The sequence below is a fragment of the Pseudonaja textilis genome, chromosome 6, assembly GCF_049901715.1.
Source record: "Pseudonaja textilis isolate UNSWEBS1 chromosome 6, rPseTex1.2, whole genome shotgun sequence".
NCBI lineage: Eukaryota > Metazoa > Chordata > Lepidosauria > Squamata > Elapidae > Pseudonaja > Pseudonaja textilis.
In genome coordinates, this window is record NC_141995.1 from 61,365,181 (window position 1) to 61,388,053 (window position 22,873).

The 22,873-nt window shown below is 37.4% G+C and overlaps 1 protein-coding gene across 1 annotated transcript; it reads left to right on the forward strand.

Annotated features, from left to right (window-relative positions):
• The first annotated feature begins 2,215 nt into the window (after window positions 1-2,215).
• Window positions 2,216-21,044, forward strand: ASIC5 (acid sensing ion channel subunit family member 5). Its single transcript, XM_087936689.1, has 10 exons — window positions 2,216-2,302; window positions 9,351-9,657; window positions 9,886-10,117; window positions 11,074-11,196; window positions 13,018-13,167; window positions 13,669-13,816; window positions 14,353-14,409; window positions 16,173-16,341; window positions 20,147-20,238; window positions 20,708-21,044. Exons 1-10 carry the CDS (start codon window positions 2,242-2,244, stop codon window positions 20,896-20,898), a joined length of 1,530 nt encoding a protein of 509 aa, XP_087792815.1. The 5' UTR covers window positions 2,216-2,241; the 3' UTR covers window positions 20,899-21,044.
• Window positions 21,045-22,873: the final 1,829 nt, after the last annotated feature.

The window sequence follows — 22,873 nt, forward strand, 5'->3', positions numbered from 1 at the left end:
TACATGACAGTGAGAAACAAAATGGAGTTTGCTGGGAACTACATCTTATTCTTCTAATAGAAGGCCTTCAATGTTTTTATGACATAGCAAATCACTTGAACAGCAAGCTTACAAATTGTTGGCCCCACTTGGGAAGTGGATTGTTCCAAGGTTTATACAGTAGGAAAAGGAGACCCAAATAAGCCATTGTTTCCATCTTTTCTTCCATTCAGTCACATCTGATTCTTGAAGACTGCCTTTGTACCATTCCTAATTCTTCAAATACCCGAAATATGAAATTTGGCAAAACGGATGAATGTCAGCAATTCAATTTGGGGGCAATTTTGGAGTTTTGTGGAGATTGAATCCTTCCTTAGGATAATCGAAGTCCACACAGCTATACTGAGAGCCAGAGGCATCCCACGGGCCACAGACTGTTCAACTATGCTTTAAAATGTTTCCAAAAATTTACTACGATATGAAGACTCAGGGTATGTGCAATCCCCACAGTTTCAGCACAAAGAAAAGCGGTTGCAGATGGATTTCCTTTCTTTAGCTGTTTACTTCCTACAGTGATGACCTTGAACTCTCATGTTTTATTATTGGAAGCCTTTCTGCAATTAACCCATGAGCGCAAGTGCTTCCAACTAAACTCCCATATAAATTGCAAACCTTTATACTGTGAAGTCTTGTATTCGGCGTCATGTTTTTAATAGCACTTTCTCTCTTTACCCTTTTAATTATTTCACAAGGGTCATTAACTGGGAAGAGAACAATTACTCATACAACCTGCCTGCTATTGATCTCATCATTTGCATATTCAGTGGCAGTTCTAGACACCGATCTAAGCTACCTGTCTTCTGTGAAGCTGCTGGCTTCTTCTGAAGTTAACTTTGTAAATTAAAATTTTGATTACTGTGGGTTGGCAAGGTCCAGGCTGGTGCTCAATCCAGACTATGGCTACAACAACCTCATTGTTCTTCTGGTTCTTGCCGAACATTTTAGATAAGACAAACCCAACTGGCTGGCTCCTCTGTGGGTAAATCTCTCAGTGCCCACCTTTAAGTATTGTTTTCTCCTTACTAATCCCTGTTTTTTATTTGTTCTCCCAGATGTTTACACTTACGAATACGTTCACATCCCCTTCCCACATTATATCCATTGATTCTAACCCAGACCCCTTCTTCCCCGCAAACTTGTATCATCACTTCTTCAGTGCTACATTGATTACAGCAAAACAACATGTTGTTCCTTGCTAAATTGACAGCCTCTTAAATATGAGCCAACAATCTGCTGCAGCCACTAAAAAAAGCCAGTGCCGTCCTAGGCTGCAGTAGCAGAGGGATAGAATCAAGGTCAGATAAGTGTTAATACTGCTTTATAATGCTTTTGTAAGACCATGCTTGAAATATTACATGCAGTTTTGATCCCCATAATATAAAAAAGCTGTTGAGACTCTATAAAAAGTGCAGAGAAGAGCAACAAAGATAATTAAGGAACTGGAGGCAAAAATATATGAAGGATGGTCCCAGGAACTGAATATGTCCAGTCGAATGAAGAGAAGAAATAAGGGTGACTTCATCGCAGCCTGCCAATATTTAAGAGGCTTCCACAAAGAGAAGAGGTCGATTTTCTAAAGAACCTGAAGGCTGGACAAGAAACAATGGGTGAAAAATTAATCAAGGAGAGAAGCGACCTAGAACTAAGGGGCCTTTTACTTACAGTGAGAACAATTAGTCAGTGGAATGGGTTGCCTCCAAAAGTTGTGGGTGCTGCATCACTGGAGATATTTAAGAAGAGATTAGACGGTCATTTGTCTGACATTGTTTAGGGTGTATTGCTTGAGCAGAGGGTTGGACTAGAAGACCTCCAAGGTCCTTTCCAACTGTTATTTTGTAAAAAAAAATTTCCCATTTTGTGTCCATGGAACCTTTCTGGCAATGAAAGCACTGGTTTCTCACTTTCTATTGAAGCAAAAAAAAAGGGGGGAGGTATTCATTCAGGATGAGGTTTTGTTCTAAAATGCTTATGCTGCAAATTTGTGGCAGGAGTTGGACCATTTTCATATATTGGGTAGGTAGTGAGAGAGAACCTGAAACTGAAAGTGTAGCCATGGGGAAGAAGTAATGAACTGTAGAACTGTGCAGAAATGCTGGGAAAACCAAAGTTGTCAGGAGGCAACAACTGGATATCAGCTGGAAGGGAAAAAACAGGAACTAACTGACCAGCTGAGGGCAGAGCAACCCACCAGCTCAGCATGAAATGGCCCCACACGGCAGTGACCAGCTACTGGAGCAGGAGCTATTGAACGTACTGAGAGTTGGTAAAGTTGATAGGCTGCTATTACAGTAAACTAACTGCTCAGAAAATCTTACAGTGGCTCAGAATTGAAAACAGTACTTTAGAAACAGAGCTTTGAAACATTGGTATGGGGTGCTGTTGGAATGTGCTGGGAATGTTTAAAGGGCCAAGTAGTTTAATTCTGCACTGAAATAGTTATGGGTAGCCTTGAACTGGCAATTTTGGTGGGGTTGGGATGTATCTTGCCCAAATCTCTTTTGTTGTTTTTCATGTTGAGCAAAATATTGTAAATAAAAATCATGCGGGACTTACAGAGGGTTTTAAACAGATATCTTATCTTGAATGCATAGAAATATGCATTAGTATCTCGGTGTATATATACGTGTGTGTGTGCGCGCGCGCGCACACATGCCCACACTTCCTGTGATCCTTGCCTATTTTGTAATTTCCTCCCACATGTTGCCTTTTACATTTAACCTCCATTTACAATTAATAGCTGCTTTAAGTAAATGAGAGATCAAATAACTGAAGGTTAAGCAAATATGGATAACAGTTGATGCAATATTACTAATCCAATCACATACTCATTTTCAGTGGGCGGAATAAAGGACAAGGTTCAAAAAATTGCATAGCAAAAGCATTAGCTACAGAAGACATTCTGAAAGATTATCCTTGGCTTCTTCTTTTTTCAAAGGGCCTTTACACTGTGGTATCAGAAACTATAACCTGCAGTCTGGACATTCACTGGCATAGGACAAGAAATGACATTTCAAGGAGAAGAAAGGGCATTCAATCATGTAGCAGAAGAAAAGGGTATCTTTATAGGCAGGTATGCTGTCCTAGAGCAAAAAAGTCAACGATGTACCTGAGAAACTTACTAAAATAATCGACCACATGGAGACCCCTTTCTTCTCCTACAAATGGGGACAAATGACACAACAATGAACCTGAAAACCATAACATGAGATTAGAAACAGCTAGGGAAAAAAGTTAAGGAATTAGGAGCACAAGTGGTGTTTTCATTTATACTTACAGCAAAAGGACAATGTCCAATGAGAGAGCAAAGGATTTTAGAAACAAACCACTGACTTAAAAATTTGTGTCATCAAGAGAACATTGGTTTCCTAGAGCTACATTCCTAGATCTATATTACCTACATGAAGAACACCTGGCAAGGGATAGACTGCACCTCATAAGAACTGGAAAGAATATATTTGGAAAACAACTGTCTCATCTTCTTAGAAGGACTATAAAATAAATTTGAAGTGGGTCACAAACTTTAAGATCTAATTCCAAGCAAAAAAAACACTGAACAACCAATCAAATAATGAGGTAAGGAGAAATGAGAAAGTAGAAAAACTCAAAGTAGGACGTATAGGAGCATACCCAGAATCAACTGTACAAAATTTAAATGCATATACACTAATGGTCAAAATTTAGAGAACAAATAGAGTGAACTTGAAAGGTGTGTATGATATAGTTGCCATTACAGAAACTTGGTGGGATGAAATTCATGACTGGAATGTATTGATAGAAGGATAGAAACTATTCAAAAGAAACAAAGCTAATAAAAGAGGAGGTGAAATTGCAATATAAGTTATAGATCACTTCCTCTCTACAGAGATCCAAACAACAGAGGAAAGCCTTCTAGACCCTATGTAGTCTGTAGATGTGTTCAGGGGTGGGATTCAATTTTTTTAACAACCGGTTCTGTGGGCATGGCTTAGTTGGTGAGCGTGGCTTGGTGGTAATGTGACTGGCTGGGCGTGTTCAAAATCACTCACATCGAGGCATGCATCTCCTCGCCTGGCCTCTCATGACTGTGGGGATGCTGCAACAATCGTAAGTGTGAAAATAGTCATAAGTCACTTTTTTCAGTGCCGCTGTAACTTTGAAAGGTCACTTCACACAAGCAAAGTACCAGCAAAGGAGTGGGGAAAAAACTCCAGAGACGTTCCTGAGACAGGAAGTCTAGTCCTGCCAAGAATGTAATAAGGGTCAACGGAAGGGCAGTTTCTGTAAGCAACATGAGAATGTTTCCTTCCTGCCTTCCTTACAGGATTAGGCCAGTAATTTCTTCTAACAACCGGTTCTCCGAACTGCTTAGAATGTTAACAACCGGTTCTAGCGAATAGGTACGAACCTGTAGAATCCCACCCTTGGATGCGTTGTACAAATTTCTTGGAGAGAGTCCAGGCAGAAGGAATCTTTGGACACATCACAAAGCATGCTTGATTTGAGAACAGGTCAATGACAGTCCAAATTATTGTGCTCCCAACATTCTCAGGCAAGTCCACAATAAAGTCCATCGATATTATCTCCCATGGACTAGTTGGGTTGGCTACCAGCTGTAGGAAGCTGGGAGGCTTCCCATTTAATGGAGAAACATACAGGACAATTGGCCACATAGGCTTCTATGTCCGTTTTCATCTTTGGCCACCAGAACTGTCTCTTCACCAAGTAAAGAATTTTCACAAACCCAAAATGCCCTAAGGATTTTGCATCATGGCTCCTCTGCAGGATGAAGGTTCTCTGACTGGCTAGGACGTACACTTTAGTCCCCTTCCACACCAAGCCTTCCTTTATCATCTTTATGACTCTGGAATCATTCACCCGTCCCCAATGCATCTGTTAATGGTTGCATCACTGAATCCCAGCCAGCTGCAGGGTGACTGTTCTCTGTTGCCTCGTGAATGCTGGGCACTGTGAGCTGCTTGGATGGGGAAATGGAGTTAACTATGCCCTCTCAGTACTTCTGTACTGGGGCATATGAGAGAGGACATTGGCTAAGAAATTCTTCCCACCCTAGTTTCAAAGAGTGAAACTGAAGTGATTAAAATACTGAGCCCATCGAACCTGCTTAGGGGATAGTTTCCTCCGGGCCTTTAATGCCTCCAGGATTTGTGGTCTGTCTACATTTCAATTGGAAACTTACTGTTAAGAACTGCCTCCAGGTCAGAAGAGTCTATTGGACCGCATACGTCTCCTTCTTCCAGATGGCCTACTGCCTTCTCCGCATTAGACAACTTGCGAGATGTGTAGGCACATGGTTGCAACTTTCCCTTTTCATTCCTCTGAAGTAAAACTGCCTCTACTGCCACATCACTGGCATCTGCCTGGATCACAAATCTTGGTTCATATCGGCTCAGCAGCAAAGAGCTGCTTCAGCTTTTCGAAGTCTACTTGGCATTTGATGGACCAATTTAGTTATCGATTCAATTTGGGCTCTACTCCTTTCATGTCTTGAGCTAGTTGGTGATGGACAGGACTGTTGTAGAGCGGCAGAAAAACCTGAGGCAAACTCGGAGCAAACTTCAGCTGTTACTTTATTGAAACAATAAAGGGTTGCCGTGGCTGCCATCCTAACAAGGCAGCCAGCTGGCGGACAACAGCTGATGCCGTTTGACAGCTCCCTTTTATAGCCGGCTGTCAAACGGCATCAGCCAATAGGAATGGTCCGTGTTCCCGCTGGAAACACAGACCGGAGTGAAGACTTCAGCTTAGTCTATTGCGAACGCCACAAGGACTATCTGGGCAAACATGGGGCTGAACTGCCAGTAAATTTAGCAAAGCCCAAAAGGCCTCCTGGACTGAGGGGCCTCACATTCCAGGATTGCTATAACCTTGCTCAGATCAAATTCCACCCCATCTTTGGACTCCAAGTAGTCTAGGCTGATCTTGTGGAAGTTACATGAAAATGGGGGATTTTTGTAAAGTTTTTTATTTTATATTTACAATAAATCCATCTTTCATGTAAACAGCATGTCAACTGGGTACATATGTCTGGTGCTAACAATTATAATTAGTACTTTTCTTACCAATATAACAATGATCATATTTTCTTTATAGCCATTGTCTCATATCTATTATCTTTATAACAGTCTTATTTCTCTATATGTTCATCTACTCAATTTTAACTTGTTTTATTTTCCAACCATTGGTCAAAAATAGATCCCATACCATCTAATATTTAGTTTCTTCTTTTTCTTTAATTGCCAATGTTAATCTATCCATCTCTGCACATTCAAATATTTTCTCAATCACTTTTCCTTCTGCTGGTATTTTATTGCTTTTCCAATTCTGAGCAAATACAATCCTAGCTACTGTTAATAGATGAATAATTAAATATATTTCTTCTTTTCTATAACATTCAGGTACCATCCCTAATAAAAATATTTCAAGGTTTCAAATCTATATGTTGCTTTATCATTTTTTCCAACCATGTGTGTACTTTTTTCCAATATCTTTTAGCTTCTACGCATGTCTACCACATATGGTAATATGTTCTGGGTGTCTGATGGCACTTCCAGCATTTGGCTGATTGGTCTTTAAACATCTTTGCCAGTTTTGCTGGTGCAAAGTGCTATCTATGAAACATCTTGCACAAATTTTCTTTATATGCTGCTGATATTGTTAAATTATAATTTCTTTCCCCTAGCTTCCACCATTTATCTAATTCTACGGTATATCCAATATTTTTCACCCATGCTATCATCGTTTCCTTTACTTACTCTTCTTCTAATTTAACAGCTAGTAAATAACAAGAAAGTGAAAAACAGAAGTTGCAGACATGCATTGTTATAAATCCTCTGAGTCTTTGAGCAAAAGCCACAAATGGATTTTTAAAAATATTCAATTCACACCTTGTTCTATGCTTTTTTACAACAATGCCTGTTCACTATGACATTATTTGCAATTACTCCCACACTACCTCTTCTGCCTTTTTTTCTCCAGACAGACAAAATACATGGAATAATCACATAAATGACTATTAATAATGTACATTAAAACCATGGAAATTTGAGGTAGATGGCGTTGCCTGAGGAAGAAGTCATTTGGTTGATGCTGTTTGATTCTTAAGAAATTATGTGTTTATCTTTTTTGCATGCTGCTATATTTCATAACTGCAAACAGTTAATGACATTAACAAATATATACAAAGCTAAAGCTAAAGAAAGTAAATATACAAAGCTAAAGCTTAAGCTAAATTGGACAGATAATTTAATTCATTTCAATATTAATTAATTGAATTAAATAAAATAGAATGGAATCATATATGGGTATGTGTCATTTTGACAAAGGCTAACTTAATGGCTATCTCTATTTCAGTTAAAAGTAGTTAAGATATGAAGATAAGCTGAGCTATTCAGAGAAGATCATAGACAGTAAATCAACCTAGCCGGTGCCAGCTACCAAATCCACATCTTTCCTCTATTATTTTAAAAGGGGGTTTACCCATCACCATCCTGGTTCCAGTACACATACATTTAATGCAAATAATGACTGTTCCACAGAATTATGTAAATTATCACCATCTCATTTGGAGTGTCCCAGAATGAAGCTACACAGTAGTTACTGAGCTCCCCCTAATGTTATCCACGTTCATGAATTTTCATCTTCAATTAATTGTTTGAGCTTTGTGAAATTTCATAAGTAAATTGAAAGGATTTACTTATTATTTACAACTGAGTTTATTAGTAAATAGTAATGATAGTATATCATTCATTGATTTCATTAAGTTGTAATCTTCAGCATGAAGTTTAATCAATTACAGATATTAGGAATTTTCATGATTTTTGAATGCAATGCTCCTCTCGCCTTCCCATGTTTATTTTGTAAATTCAGAAGAGCAATTGTGATATCACTGCATACTGGCAGGTTTCCTGTTGTATAATAAACGGCCCTGTTTATGCGAAATATCATAACTCTATTCAAATTTGCTATGTGTTTTCTCCCAACTGGATTTTATACACTATATTACTGCCCATGTTTATGAGTAGATTTGTAACTTCATCAGAATACATGGAAATTACTTCAAAACACAAAACTCTACTGATTCTTTGGTAGAACTGTGACATGGGTCCTTTGTGAAGAATAATGCGTGAATCAAATTGCTAATCTAGACATTAATTTTAACAACTGAGCATTCTGCTTTCACAGGAAAGGCTGTCACCTAATGCGGTGAAATCACACAAAGTCTTCTAAAAAGTAAAACCTATTGCTTGATCATAACTACTGAGTTTTACTCAAAATCTATGATTGCCTTGTTTGATATTCTAGCATTTAATTCATTAATTATGATATTATTTACAGTTTTTAAAAAGTGTTGCTCATCTTCTTAATGATATTTTGTATGCTTAAATGCATGCATTTAGTTTTCTTGTTTGTGTATATCTGTGTTAGAGACAGTAGCAACAGAGACAGGGCTAATTGCACGTTGTTGTGTATTTAATACAATCCCCACCCATTTCCTGATATTATAAAAGCAATTAACTCCCCATGTTTTAGAAACTAATCTAATATTTGTCTAATGGAGAAGCTTAGAAAATTAAGGAACTTTCATGGCAAAGGTACACTATGATTATTATTACACTGAGTTAGCTGGTTATATTTAGCATTATTCGCTTTTTATAGACATAGTGAAAATTATAAGCACTTTTCTTGTTGAGAGGATACTGAATAGTTAATTATTTTGAGTATAATATGCAGGTAAACTGCAGTTACAATTTTTCATATACTTAGAAAAATATCGTATGTTACTTACATCTGATTCATCTTGGGTTGCAGCTTGTTAAGAAGAAAAGTGAAATAACAGAACAACAACTATATCCATAGGAAAGTATATCTGAATACTTATGTTTTTGCATTAAAAATGCCGTCTTTTATTGTTGATACTTAGACGAATTAGTGTGATCAGAGAATTTATTTTGATTTTTTGGGCAAAACATTTGCATGGATTCTTTCTGTCTAATCTCTTCTTATTTGTTTTCTTAATATCTGTTTGGAAATGCATGCCAATTATGTAGACGCCAAGAATAAATAACTGCTTTGTCACTGGAAGCTTTCAAGAAGAGGCTGGACTGCCATCTATCAGAAATGGTATTAGGGTCTGCTTAGACAGATGACCTACAAGGTCCCTTCCAACTCTGTTAATCTGTCATTTGTAATCTGTAAATACTGAATAATGAAAATTGACCATGCTATATTTTTATTAAGGTGGGGGTTAATATATCCTTTATCCAACTGAACTCGTTCTGAATGGACTTTTTCGTTATTTGTTAAATGTTAAGAAATTCTGGGAAAAGCCAGGCTCTATTTCACAAGAAAGACTCTACCATCTTTGGAAGAAAGGAAGAAATACGACGATGAGTTTGCAACTTCGACTTCCTTCCATGGGGTGCACAATATTATTCATACCAAGAGCAAGACACGCAAGATCTTATGGATGGTAGTAGTCTTGGGCTCCATTGTCCTAGTTGCCTGGCAGGTTTATTGTCGTTTCATCAATTATTTCAGTTGGCCCACGACAACTTCAGTGGTAGTTCAATATGTGGAGAAGATTGAATTTCCTGCTGTAACATTTTGTAATCTGAACAGGTAAGACACTATTTTCTTCCTTGTGTCCTGTAAGATTTTAAGCTCTGAAGATCACAATTGGACAACCATTAAGGCTAACAATTTTAGCATTGTATAGTAGGCATTTATATGAGTTAAGATTGAAATATTATACCCAGTATAAAATTAAATAACTTCTGTGTAATTCATATTTGCTTTGGAAAAAATATAGACAGAACTTATATTTGCATTTCTGATTTATGCTCATAGGTTCCAAACTCAAGCAGTAACTAACCTGAGCATCGTTTTCTTCTTGTGGAGCATAGTGTCAGGAGTTCTTCGTATGTTCAGTATTGATGATAAGTTTAGTCAAGAACTACAAGATTTTTTCCAAGGGAATCAAAATTTCAGCATCAAAGAATTTACAAGAGATAATGGTTTTTATCTCAACAGTAGCACACTGCTGAATTGTGAATTTTTTGGGAAAAAATGCCACCCAAAGGTAATGTTTTTGTTTTTATAAAAAAAACTTATCAGCCAAATGCCGAAATAAATGTAGTCTTTATCTAATGATCTGAAAGGCAATATTGCCAGAAAAAATATTGTCTGAAAACCGAAGCACTTTTCTACCAGGCTGAGAGGATGAATATTGGGCTGTCAGGAAGCAAATGCAATGTGATAAGAGATGCTAATATTTTTGTGGTTTTTTTTAAATTATAGACTACTTTTATTATTTCTATAAATAACTCAAGGCGGTGATCTATCAACTATCCTATTTCACAACAACAACAACTGTGTGAGGTGGGTTGGGCTAAAAGAGACAGTCTGGTCCAAAGTCAGCCATGGCAAAAGTGGGAGTTAAACTCTCAGTCTCCTACTTCCTAGCCTGGTGCCTTTAACCAGACCATCCTGGCTCTCAATAGATCTTAAGGTTGGAGATTTGTTGCTCAGCGTTTCACAAATACATGAGGTGTAGGTATACATCCGTGAATCACTCCATAGGTTTTTAATTTGCACAGTGAAACTGAATTTTAATTCAAAAATCAATTCTACTTATCCATCAAAAAAGGTCAAAAGATAATAATTACTGAGATTTAAAAGCTCATAACAGTGCCAACAAGCATATTGTATTTCATTAATATTTGGTTTTATTTATGCTAAATAAAGCATTGTGTTCCCCAATTAAAATACACTGATTTCACCAATGGGGACTTTACTACAAGCTTAAGCATAATGAGACCTGCACTGATTGCCCACTTTTAACAGTGATCTTTAGGCAGAGCTGAAATTCTATCTTTAGGGGGTTTTTTAATCAGAAAGATACTTGCAAATCTCTGTGTAGTACAAACCTATTATTCACGGATACTAAAGTGCCACAGGTAATAGCAAATCCCAATACCTACAATGTGAGAAAATGCTAACTCTATTTTTCATTTGTTTGTTTTTTCTTTATGGAAGGACTTTGCACATGTCTTTACTGAATATGGGAACTGCTTTACTTTTAATCATATTAACTTTCCTACAAGAAGAAGAGTTAGCCTTTCTGGAAGAGGCCTCAGTTTGATTTTTGATGTCAAACAGGTAGATATATTCTCATGAATGTACTATTTTTGAAACTTCACTGGTTGGGGAATGGCAAATCGTATGGATTTGTCAGAAGGTTTTGAACTTAATTATACTATCTTTAAGAATTGCTGAAGTTTGAATGTGCTGGTTTATTGCTTCCTCTAAATATTGCAATCTCATATATACTGGAGCTCCCAAAAAGCAAGTCCCAAAACACCCAGCAGGATAAGTTGTTTTCGTACGCTGTGGAGCCGAGTCTAGTCTACATTCTCATCTCCTCCTCTTAGAATAAGTCAAATGCAATTTTAAAAATACATTTAAAATGCAGTTAAATACATTTAATATATAAAATGCTGTTTTTGAAACTCAAATACATAACAAACTCTTAGAGACTAAATTCTGATCATAGAGCTTTTCAAAGATCACCTTTAAGTTTATGATTTGAGCATGCTAGAGCAGTGGCCCCCAACCGTTTCTGTACCTCGGACTGGTACCAGCATCACAAAATGATCCACGGACCGGTACCAGCATCAGCACGCATGACCAAGGCAAGGCGAGCCGAGCGACCGGCCAGCCAGCCATCCCCCACTTCTCCCCGCCACCTTCAACTCCTCCTTTGTACCTTCTCGCGGTTGATGGGCTTTTCGGGCTCTTTCTTAATCTCCTCCTGAGTAATGCGAGACTCCACTGCCATCGGGACAGCTCTTCGTTCGAAGCCGCCCCCCCTTCGATGAAACTAAGGCGTGAGGATTCCTTCAGCACCCAAACGCCGCTTTCCATCCAACCGACGACTGACAAGCTCACCCGGAAGCACTTTCTCAAGTGCCGTCAAAACAAGATGGTGGCGCCCAAGCAAAATAGCGGCCCAGTAAAAAATGGTCCACGGACCGGTACCGGTCCAGGGCCCGGTGGTTGGGGACCCCTGTGCTAGAGGGAGCATTGGAAAAGAATGAAACAAAATATCAAAGAGTTGTGTTTTTGGTTACACTTGGACAGAAAAAATGCTTACCCATTAATATGATTGTAACTTAATAATTCCTATACACAAAAGTGCAAGAATACAAGATACAATATCTTTCAAAGTGCAGTAGGGAAAATTAAGGAAATTTCTACAATGAATGTCAGCATTCGGAGCAGGGGGCACTAATAACATATTGGCTCCTACCAGATGTTTGTGATGAGAAAATGTATTCTTGCAGTTGTCAAGTATTAGAAAAAATAGGCTGTATGCTTTTAACTTGCATTTTTTTATCAGGGCGTTTTCCATTGTTTAATTTCCTGTCAGTTTTCACTATATTTGGGTAATTCTGAAACATCACTCACTTCATTGTACAGTCCAGATTCCATGATATGTAAGTCAAGTCTGAATGATCATTTATACGATAGTCACAAAGACGCAAACCTAAGATTATCCTAAAGTTCTACATTTCTTTTTGTTTGCACTTTTGGTCAGTAACCGTAATAAAAACTATTGGCATTTATACTGAAAGAGTAATAAAAGCATTTAAATAATTATTTAAAATGCACGAGTGCTGGTACTTATTGCACTTACCTACAGTTAGTAATGGCACTTATTGCACTTACCTACAGTTAGTAATGGCACTTATTGCACTTACCTATAGTAAGTGTGTATAGAACAGCAATCTTAACCAATATGGTTGAAGGATAATTAATAAAAATGACATATTACATAACATAGCAATACTTCATACCAATACAGTTTCATTTTAATTCATCAACACTGTAGATCATTTTGCAGGAGAGCCATTAAGAAATCACTGACATGGAATTTATCCCATCTGTTTTATTATGTCTGTCTCTAAATAATCTTATTAGGGTCAATTCACTGATGATCCTAATCTTGGTTTTGTTGATGCTGGCATAACCTTTGCTATCCACTCACCTAAAGAACCTCCCCGATTTGATGGTTTAGGTGTCTTTACGCCAGTGGGGATGCACGCACATGCTGCAATCCAACAGGTAAAAGTAAGTATTAGCATTTGATGTGTAAAATGTTGCTTTATTTCTTATATTTTAAAGCAATAATAATAAAATATATGATTTGTATAGCTATAACATGTTGGAAAGAGATTACAAAGCTTTAGAATTTAGTCTGCAATAATAATTGTTCTGCATTGTTAAATCAAATTCAGTCCTGATAATGAATTGTCTTAGAATAAAATTAGGGACAAATAAGATCTGGGTTAAGATTAGGGGATAAAAGGGATACGAAAAGTAAGATTTTTAAAAGTTACATTGAAACAGGACCTTGATTCTGCCATAAAGCAAAATGTTTTTATTTATTTCAACCTAAGTAATATAATTCACAGTACATTCTGTTATGTTTTGTATTTGAAGATGATTTGTGCTGAAAATATTCCTTTTATAGCAATTACTTTTCTGGGCTTAATTTTTAAAAGTTGTTTCGTCAATGCTTTGCCACTGAAATTGTTGCCATTTTCTCAAAATAAAACTTCCTTTTTTCAGACAATTATCCAAGAATACCCTTGGGGAGAATGCAACCCAAACATTAAGCTTCAGCATCACCAAATCTACAGCACATATGGATGTCTACAAGAATGCAAGGGCCACCTTATACAAAAGTACTGTGGATGTTTACCTTTTTTGCTGCCAGGTACAGTTTGGCACATGTACTTCTTATTTTGAAAGGGTCTGGGCTAAAAAGAATCCAATAGTACTGTAGGAATCATAATTAGAAGAAAAAGAAGCTATCAAGATGTTCAAAAGCAGAGGTTACAATACATTTAGATTAAAATTCAAATGGGTTCAAAGTAGAAATATATAAATGTGACAAATCACAATGCAACAGTGATGTATAAGAATACCTCTCCTATGGAGAGAGTGGACATACTATTTTTGCTTCCCATAGACCTTCTCTGTATACGACTTTCAGGGAAAACTTAAAAGGAGATATAAGCACTGGAAAGAATGGCTGAAATTGCCATTTGATTCATCAATAGAATAGGATAATATAAATAATGTTGTTTTCTTTCTTTCTCTTATATAAAGAGATGCTATACATGTCCTGTGAGTAGATATAACACTGAATTGTTAGATTAATGGAAATATAAGATTGACAGTGCTATTCATACTTTTGTTTATATTTCTAATTTTTATTTACTGCAATTGTCCCACGCACCTGTTGAAAAGGAAATGGCACAGAATGCGACTTGGAGAAATTTTACAACTGTGTTTCTCCTACTTTGTGTGAGTATAACCAATAAATATCACAAAGCTAAAAACTGGTTCAAATATTCCATTCTAGCTGTACCAAATTAGGCTTAGATAGATCATTAAGGGACATGGTAATATGACCACTGAGTGAATGATAATATATGATCTGAGTTCCCGTACCAATCTTATGAGATTCAGTAAGAAGTAATATTAGAATGTAATATTGGGTTTTCCTAAGTATATACTATCACGATTACATAAATGCATAAGACAGAATTATAAGGATTAAAAAAACAAGTTAATAAGAGTCTGGCATTTACATTGAGGGAATTAACAAATTAAGGAAAATATGCAGGCTTATTGAATTCTTTCTAACTCTGACCAGCAGTGGCCAAGGCAAACCTCTGTATTTTTTTCTGTGAAAAGTAATATGTTCTATGTGTACATATGTACATGCATAGACTGTGTAGGACGTGGTGGACTCTGCATGCTCTGTTCTAGATACTGTTAACAGTATGAATAGATATTTAGAATGAGACACTTGGTAATAGTCTGAGAAGTTGTACAGCTGCTGTACAGTTTCATTGGCACAGTTTTTTTTCTAAGTGTTTTTCTGCATAGTCCTAAATAGGAGCCATTGAAATTTTGGAGCATGTTATTTTTACTAGCTTCTACCATCATACCAAATATGATCGTATTCCATTTAGTTTTTTTCAGGGTGAACATAAAGAATGTACATAAAGAATCTTGAGCCTCTTTACCTAATTTTGTTTTGCTGGGCTGCAAAAAGTAAAAATGGAAACCATTGCATTTGGACATCAGTGAATATTTTATTGACATAAATGACTCAGACAGATTACGATCTTAGTTTTCTCAAAATAGTTTTAATTCTTTCATCTTAAAATTAGAACTGGCTGTACTAAATAAAAATACTAACATTAACTTTGTAAATAAATAGGACCCTTCTGGAATCCAAATTTTATTAATCTTTAGGAAGTGTGGGGAACAGGCAAGAATTATAACTAGTTACATTTCTCCTTAAAACATGAATAAACTTTTACTTTAATATGTTAATTATATATTAATTAAGGTAATACGATCCTTGGTTGTATCAACAGAGGCATAGAATCAAAATCAAGTTAAGTATTAGCGCCACTTATGAAGCCTTAATAAGATCATACCTGGAATACTGCATCCAATTTTGGTCAGCACATTACAAAAAAGGTGTTGAGATCTTAGAAACAGTGCAAAGAAGAGCAACTAAGATTATTAAAGGCCAGGAGACTAAAACATATGAAGAACAGTAGCAGGATTTGGGTTTGGCTAGTCTAGGCAATAGAAAGAGTAGAGCGGACATGTTGGCAATATTCCAGTATTTGAATGGCTACCACAAAGAGGAGAGGGTCAATTGATTTTCCAAAGCACCGGAGGGCAGGACAAGAAACAATGGATGGAAACTAACTTGGAATTAAGGAGGACAATTAACCAGTGGAACAGCTTGCCTTCAGAAGTTGTGGGTCACCCATCACTGGAGGTTTTTAAAAAGAGACTGGACTGTCACTTGTGTGAAATGATATAAAATCTCCTGCTTGAGCAGGGGGCTGGACTAGAAGACCTCCAAGGCCCCTTCCAGTTCTATCCTGATTGATTGAATTAATTTTCACTTTAAGTTAAAAATCCTGCATTGGATAAGACATCTATTATCGAAGAAGATAAACCAAACACACAGAAAAGATAATATAGTGTCTCTCCCTCCCTGTGTCTGTGTAATTTTTATTTTTTTCCCCCCATTTTAGATAAAATAGAATTCATGGGATTGTGTACTGTAGGAACTCATAATTCCACATGTCCAGTACCATGTGAAGAAACCGATTACCCAATCACCATCTCCTATTCTACTTTTGCAAATGAACAAGCCCTGAAATTCCTATCTGCAAAGCTGAAGAAAAGAACAGAATATGCCAGGTATTATCATATAGTCAAACCATGGACAGATTTCAGATTTAGTTTCACTCCATGTGTGCAGCACCTGCTTAATCCTGATAGACACTGAAACTGTGCAAAGTTTGGCTTGGCTGATGCTTTTGCAGGAGACAAGAGAAATTAAAAAAAAAACCAATAAAAGTAATAGAAAATCAATTATGGTCCAGAAAGCAACTTGGATATAAGCGTGCATTTAGCAGGATTATTCAAGAACATTTTTACTTTTCTTTTAATAGGAAAACGCTGCAATTTTTTGTCATCTGTAGATAAAGACCCTTAAATCTTATCCTGATGGTTGATGTCACCAGGCAGTGTAATCTCAGCTCTTTCTCAGTGTCTCTGGATCTCTAATGGAAAAAGGAACTGGATGTAAATAAATGTTTCCATCTGCTCCTTACTAAATGTTGGTAATATTTTAGGCTAGTGTACAAAGGACTATAGGCCAACCTGGGTTTTTTTGTTTTTGCCAAGTTATATTAGAATTATGTGTTTTGAAAGATGACATATTTAACCTTTTCCTCAGTTAAACCCCATTGTTGCATTCATCTTTACTGATATAATCCAAGAACGGTTAATTCTGCTAAAAGCAGAAAATCAAGTGCTGTGCAGATTATTGTATGATTTATTTAGGAGAAGAAAACCGGTGTGAAGATTCAGGGGTGGGAGAGATTGAAAACATCATTCTAGAAAAAGCATCCTCCTGGGTCATTGCTGTGATCAAAGCTGTATTTGCAGACTGAGTTTCCTATCAACATTTTTATTTAATTTATTCTGACATTTGATTGTCCACAAATGGAGCTCTATCTTGCAATTACTCAGTGAAGCTTGACAAATTACAGGAACATATTTCTGTTCCCAAGTACTTAACCAACATGAATCTAGCAAACATATTAATAAGCAAACATTATAAACATTATAAATGGTCATTTAATTGTCATCCATTGATTAAAAAAACAAAAGTAAAAAATAATACAGCTATGAGCCATAGGTATAGAAAACTAGCATATCTATTGTGTCAGCAATCATAAAAATGGGGTCCATTAGCAAAGACATTAAATGACTGTAAGATTAAATGTTACCTAAGAATGAAAATATTGCATTAATGAATCCTGAATGTTCAGAACTAGGCAAAAAAATAGGTAATCTTTTTATTATTTGAGAATCTACAAAGAAAAAAAAAGAAAAAAACCAGTGTTAAAATACTTTAGGCTAAATATATTTAGGCTAAAAATTCTATTGACAGCTGGAATTAGACATCCAATGGCATCTGAGCACCATTATTCTGTCACAGAATTAAGTCACCTTCCCAGATATTAATCAGTATTTCCATTATTAGTTATACTCTTCTGTTTATCATGACCATGAAGCCATGACAGAGGAAGAAACATCCATTTATGAGGCCACTGTAGTACCCCACCCGCGTAGATGTTTTGTATATAATTATGTGGATTGCATGCATATGTTTGTCTTTGTCATGTTTTCCTCATACACTAAATAAATAGCCATGTTGGTTATTTGCATACTAGGATTAGTCTCCCAAAATTGATTGATAGGACATTTTACTTGTCCCCGGAGCTAGAAAGTATCCATCTCTAGTTCTGAATGGAGTGCGTTGTCAAACTAGTGCACAACTTGGAGATCCTCCCAGATTCATGTTCAGAAACCAGGCAGCAAACGTTGTAAGAAGGGCTATTGCACAACTACCTTTTGGAAATCACACTCTTTCCTGGACTAGGATGTATTGTACATGGCTACCCATGATTTGGTCGCCTCCCAAGTGGACTATTTACAAAGTGCTAAGGAGCAATGGTGGCTTGCGTCATTAGGACGTTGGGTTGGAGGTTAGCAAGCCCACATTCAAGACCAGGGTGCTGCCATGGGGCGAGCTCTCTTCCTTTGCTCCAGCTCCTGCCAACGACATGAAATGAGCCCCCAACTAGGCGTCTCCCAGGCAATGTTGATGTCACCAGCTCATCATTTCAACCCGGAAGCACCGAAGTGCTTCTGACACAAGTGTGATTGCAATTACAAAGTGCTCTGCATTGGGGTGCCCTTGGAGAGCATCCAGGATTTGCAACTGATCCAGAATGTAGCAGCACAGACTTGTTATAGCTCTGCTTTGTGGTTAGCACTGGCTCTCAGGATGCTTGTAGGTACACTTCAAAGTACAGATTGTCAGCTATCAAACTGTGTGGCATGGGGCCAGGGGATTTGTGGGAGTACCTCTCTCTGATTGCTTCTACCTATCTAATTAGATCCAGTAGTGCCAAAGAGTCCCGTTGACTTAAAAAAAATGCTATTGCAAAACACAGGAAGCAAGTATTTTCTGTCACAGCACCTGCCCTTTGGAACACCATAGCCCTGGGAACGAATTGTCCTGACACTTGTCAGCTTTGCAGAAGCTTTTGAAGACATAGACAGGGGACTGAATAATTTGCTGGAACCTCCCTGTTGTGATTTGAATCTGAATTGATTATAGATCGTTTTTTAAAAAAAATCTTAGTTGCTGTCACAGGTTTCGAAATATTGTTTTGGTACCTTAGTACTCAAGTGCTTTGAAACTCATTGAATTTGGTACTCAATGCATTTTGTCCTTGAACTCATCGCTTGTTTGATACTCAATACACAAGCTAGAACTTGTTGGCGTCAACTGCCTTGTGATTCACTACATTATTCCTTATGGGAAAAATTTGTTTGGGACTCATCGTGTTTGGGACTCATCACATCTCCCAGAACCAATTAACCATGAGTACCCAGGTACCACTGTATTTTTATATGTTATTGGACATATAGATTTCTGTTGCAAATGAATATCATGTGAATTGAATAAAGGCATATTTCCATATACACATAGACAGTACTTTCAAGTGTATATAATTGACCATAATTTCAGTGTCTGAACACACACACACACACACACACACACACACACACACACACTTAGGAGATATTATTAAATCTCCTATTCACTGATGGCAAAACATCAAAAAGCAATAGCAACTTCATACTATCCAAGGCAATTAAAAATAAGATAAAATGTAATGTCTCTGAATTCAAATTTTAGAAAAACTATTAGTTTGGAATTAGAAATATATATTTTTTTCATTTTAATAACCAATTTTAAGAGAAAAATATTCACAGCCTGTCAGACATCTTTCATTTGAATTAAAATCCTGATTGGATTAGGTATCTCTCTCTCTCTCTCTCTCTCTCTCTCTCCCTCCCTCCCTCCTCCCCTCCCCTCTTCCAATGTATATTAACTAAGCCCATCACCCTCAGGAACTTGTAATTATTTCACTGATGATTTGATTTGCTGCTAGAGTAGGGAGGGATATATGAGATTTGCTGTCTCATTCCAAAACTTACTTAATTTTGATGATATATGCCTTGATTGGGTTAATGTGAAGAAGCTGATCCATCTGGGGATCAAAATTTCTTAGGCTGATGATGTAAAGCAGCAATAGTACCCATATCCCAGTCCAAATTATTTCTCTACTTTCCTGCTTTTGTCAATCCTTAAATTTTTCCTCACAATTCGGAGATGTATTATGATCTGAAAAACTGAGTATAAGAAGCCACTAAAATGTAACAGGTTTGATGCAATGAACATGAACTTGGCAAACTCCAATGGATTGTGGAAGTCAGGGAGGAGTGCAGGACTTACCAACCAAACCACCAACACATGACATGTACAAGTTTGCTGTTGACTATTAATTGATTATTTTTCCATCTGTAGAAAGAAAGCATAGCTAAATTGACAACAACACAGTATCTTTATAACCCTTAGGCATAATCTTGTATATATTGACATTAAATACCACAATTTGAATTACAAAATGACCCAGCAGCAGAAGGCACTGAGTGTATCAGAACTGTTAGGTAAGTATTTTATAATTACATTTTATATCTCCTATTGCTAGTTCAGATAAGGCTGAATAATATGTAATTAACTTTATGGTTCTTATTTTATTTCAATTTGCTTATAATTAACTCTAATATAAAACAGATGAAAATATAAGGATGATTGAAATATATAAAATCCACAGGCTTATTGTGAATAAGTTTTATCATGTTTTGGTTTCACTGACATCAAATATGTTTACAGGACTGAGGAGTCAATATTATATCTCCATGTTAGATACCATGTCAATACGGAGAAAATGGTCAGCTGGCCTGCATTTTCATTCTGAATTATAAATTTAACACAATATATTCTGTGCACATGAGATCAAGTTGTTAATATATAGTATTTAATTATATTGACTCCCATATAAGTTACTTCTGATTAAATAAGGATAGAATTGCACTTAAAAACGCTAGACTGATAAATTTGTTGCTTTTGTTGCAGCTGATATTGGTGGTCAACTGGGCTTATTTTGTGGAGCCAGTATGATTACCATCATTGAAATTGTCGAATATGTGTTCACCAACTTCTATTGGATGTGTATCTTTCTTCTACTAAAAGCACCAAAACTGCCTGATTGGAACACTTCAAATCAGAATGAAGAAATACACAAAAGAAGAGTACAAGAATGCTGATATCTTGCATAAAACAAATCAAAAGTGGTGAAGACACCCCTAGTCCTTTCTGTGTATACAGGACATTTATTTTTAATATCTATCTTTGTTACTAAAGAAAAGATAGCCTTAGTATCGTTACTCATTTTTTATCAGGATAGTAGAAAGTCCACTTTATGCATCTATCTGGACAGAGTAAGTAATAGTTACCTATGTTTTGTTAGCTTATTAACATTATACTTTGAAAATAGCCCAGAAATTTCAGCTGATGTGAAACAGCAGCCAGTAAAAATGGTGGTCATTGCAATCCCATTATGGCTTGAGTTTGTTACCAAAGGGATTTTCCACAAACTTGCATTATAACGTTTTTCAACAACAAGTGAAAGGTTTGGACATGATTTAATGATTTATGATCTGTCTGTGGTCTTAATGTTGCTTTATTGATATGTTGTATTCAGTGGTGGGATTTAAATAATTTAATAACCTGTTCTCTGCCCTAATGTCCAGCTGGGTGGGCGTAGCCAGGGGCCGTGACAGCACTCAGCCTCCTGCAAAATTGGGGCATGGGAGGTTAATTACAAAATGTAGGCTTTGTTTTGGGCCATCCAGATCCACCAAGCAAGGGGTGTGAACTGCACAGAAAATTCACTTTTGTTTGGTTACGAAGAAATATCCCCAAAGTCAGATGAACATCAGGGGTGAAATTCAATTTTTTTCCCCCTGCTGACTCTGCGTGCATGGCTTGGTATAATAGTAATCGCAACCAGAGGTGATTGGGGCAATGTTTTACCTATTCAAATTATCCCTACCACCCTTCCCAAGGTGGGCCAAGGTGGTTGAATTCACCCCTGATGTACACTGAATGTAGACTGACTTTTAACTACACATCTTCCCAACAAACAGCAAATTTTGAAGGTGCAGGTAAAGAGGATTCATTTGGGGACGAGTAACCCCAGATTGCATGCTGGGAAACTCTGCATTTTAAAGAACAATTGAGGGAGGACTGAAGACTGAAAAACGCTGATCTACAGATAGGAATTTTTCCATTCCTCTTTTACTGGTTCTTATGAGCCATCATAATGCTAAATCCTCACTCCCACCCCATCCGAGAGCAATCATCATTCCCTCACTAACCTGATTTCCAGCTCCATTCTCCTGCGTGCAGGGCAACAAAAGAAGACCATGTGACTACCAGTTTAAAAAAGATCAGTTAGACCTTCCTTTCTTGGGGGAAAAAAGATCTCCCAAAGTTGAAAGGTCTGACTGAACTTTTTTTAACAGATAGTCACATGATCTTTTTTTATTTTTGCCCTGCATACAGGAGAACAGAGCTGGAAAGCAGGTTAGTGAGGAAATGGTGGTTGATGCAGGATTTTGTACGATGCCATCCAGGCCAAAAATGGGCCACAAGGGGGCAGCCTCCCAGCTGATCAGCATGGCCGGTCCATTTTCCGCCTACCAGCTGATCAGTGCGGTTCCCAGTCACGCCCCTGCAGCCTCCCCACCCTGAATGGAAACCCCCGGTGGACGGGGTGGGGACAGCCAGTGGTGGGATCAACCGGTTTGCCGAACTACGCAAAAATTTAACAACTGGCTCAGTCGAACTGTTGCAAACTGGCTGAATCCCACCATTGGCTCAGAGGTGGTGTTCAGCAGGTTCTGACCAGTTCTGGAGAACCGATAGCGGAAATTTTGAGTAGTTCGGAGAACTGGCAAATCCCACCTCTGACTGGCCCCACCCCCATCTATTCTCTGCCTCCTGAGTCCCAGCTGATCGCCTGGGTCTTCTTTTGTTGCCCTGCACAGGAGAACGGAGCTGGAAAGCAGGTTAGTGGGATGGGGAGGAATGGGATTTCGCAGTATCCTTTCCCCTGGAGCAGGGTGGGAATGGAGATTTTATAGTATCCTTCCCCTGCCACACCCACCAAGCCACACCCACCATGCCAAGCCAAGCCACGCCCACCAAGCTATGCCCACAGAACCAGTAGTAAAAAAA

Excerpts from the sequence above, each read along its gene's own strand:
- ASIC5 (XM_087936689.1), top strand. The coding sequence starts at position 2,242 with ATGGCCCCACACGGCAGTGACCAGCTACTGGAGCAGGAGCTATTGAAC. Across the intron at positions 14,410-16,172 it reads CTGTGTTTCTCCTACTTTGT|ATAAAATAGAATTCATGGGA; the intron begins GTGAGTATAACC and ends CCCCCATTTTAG. Across the intron at positions 20,239-20,707 it reads GAGTGTATCAGAACTGTTAG|CTGATATTGGTGGTCAACTG; the intron begins GTAAGTATTTTA and ends CTTTTGTTGCAG.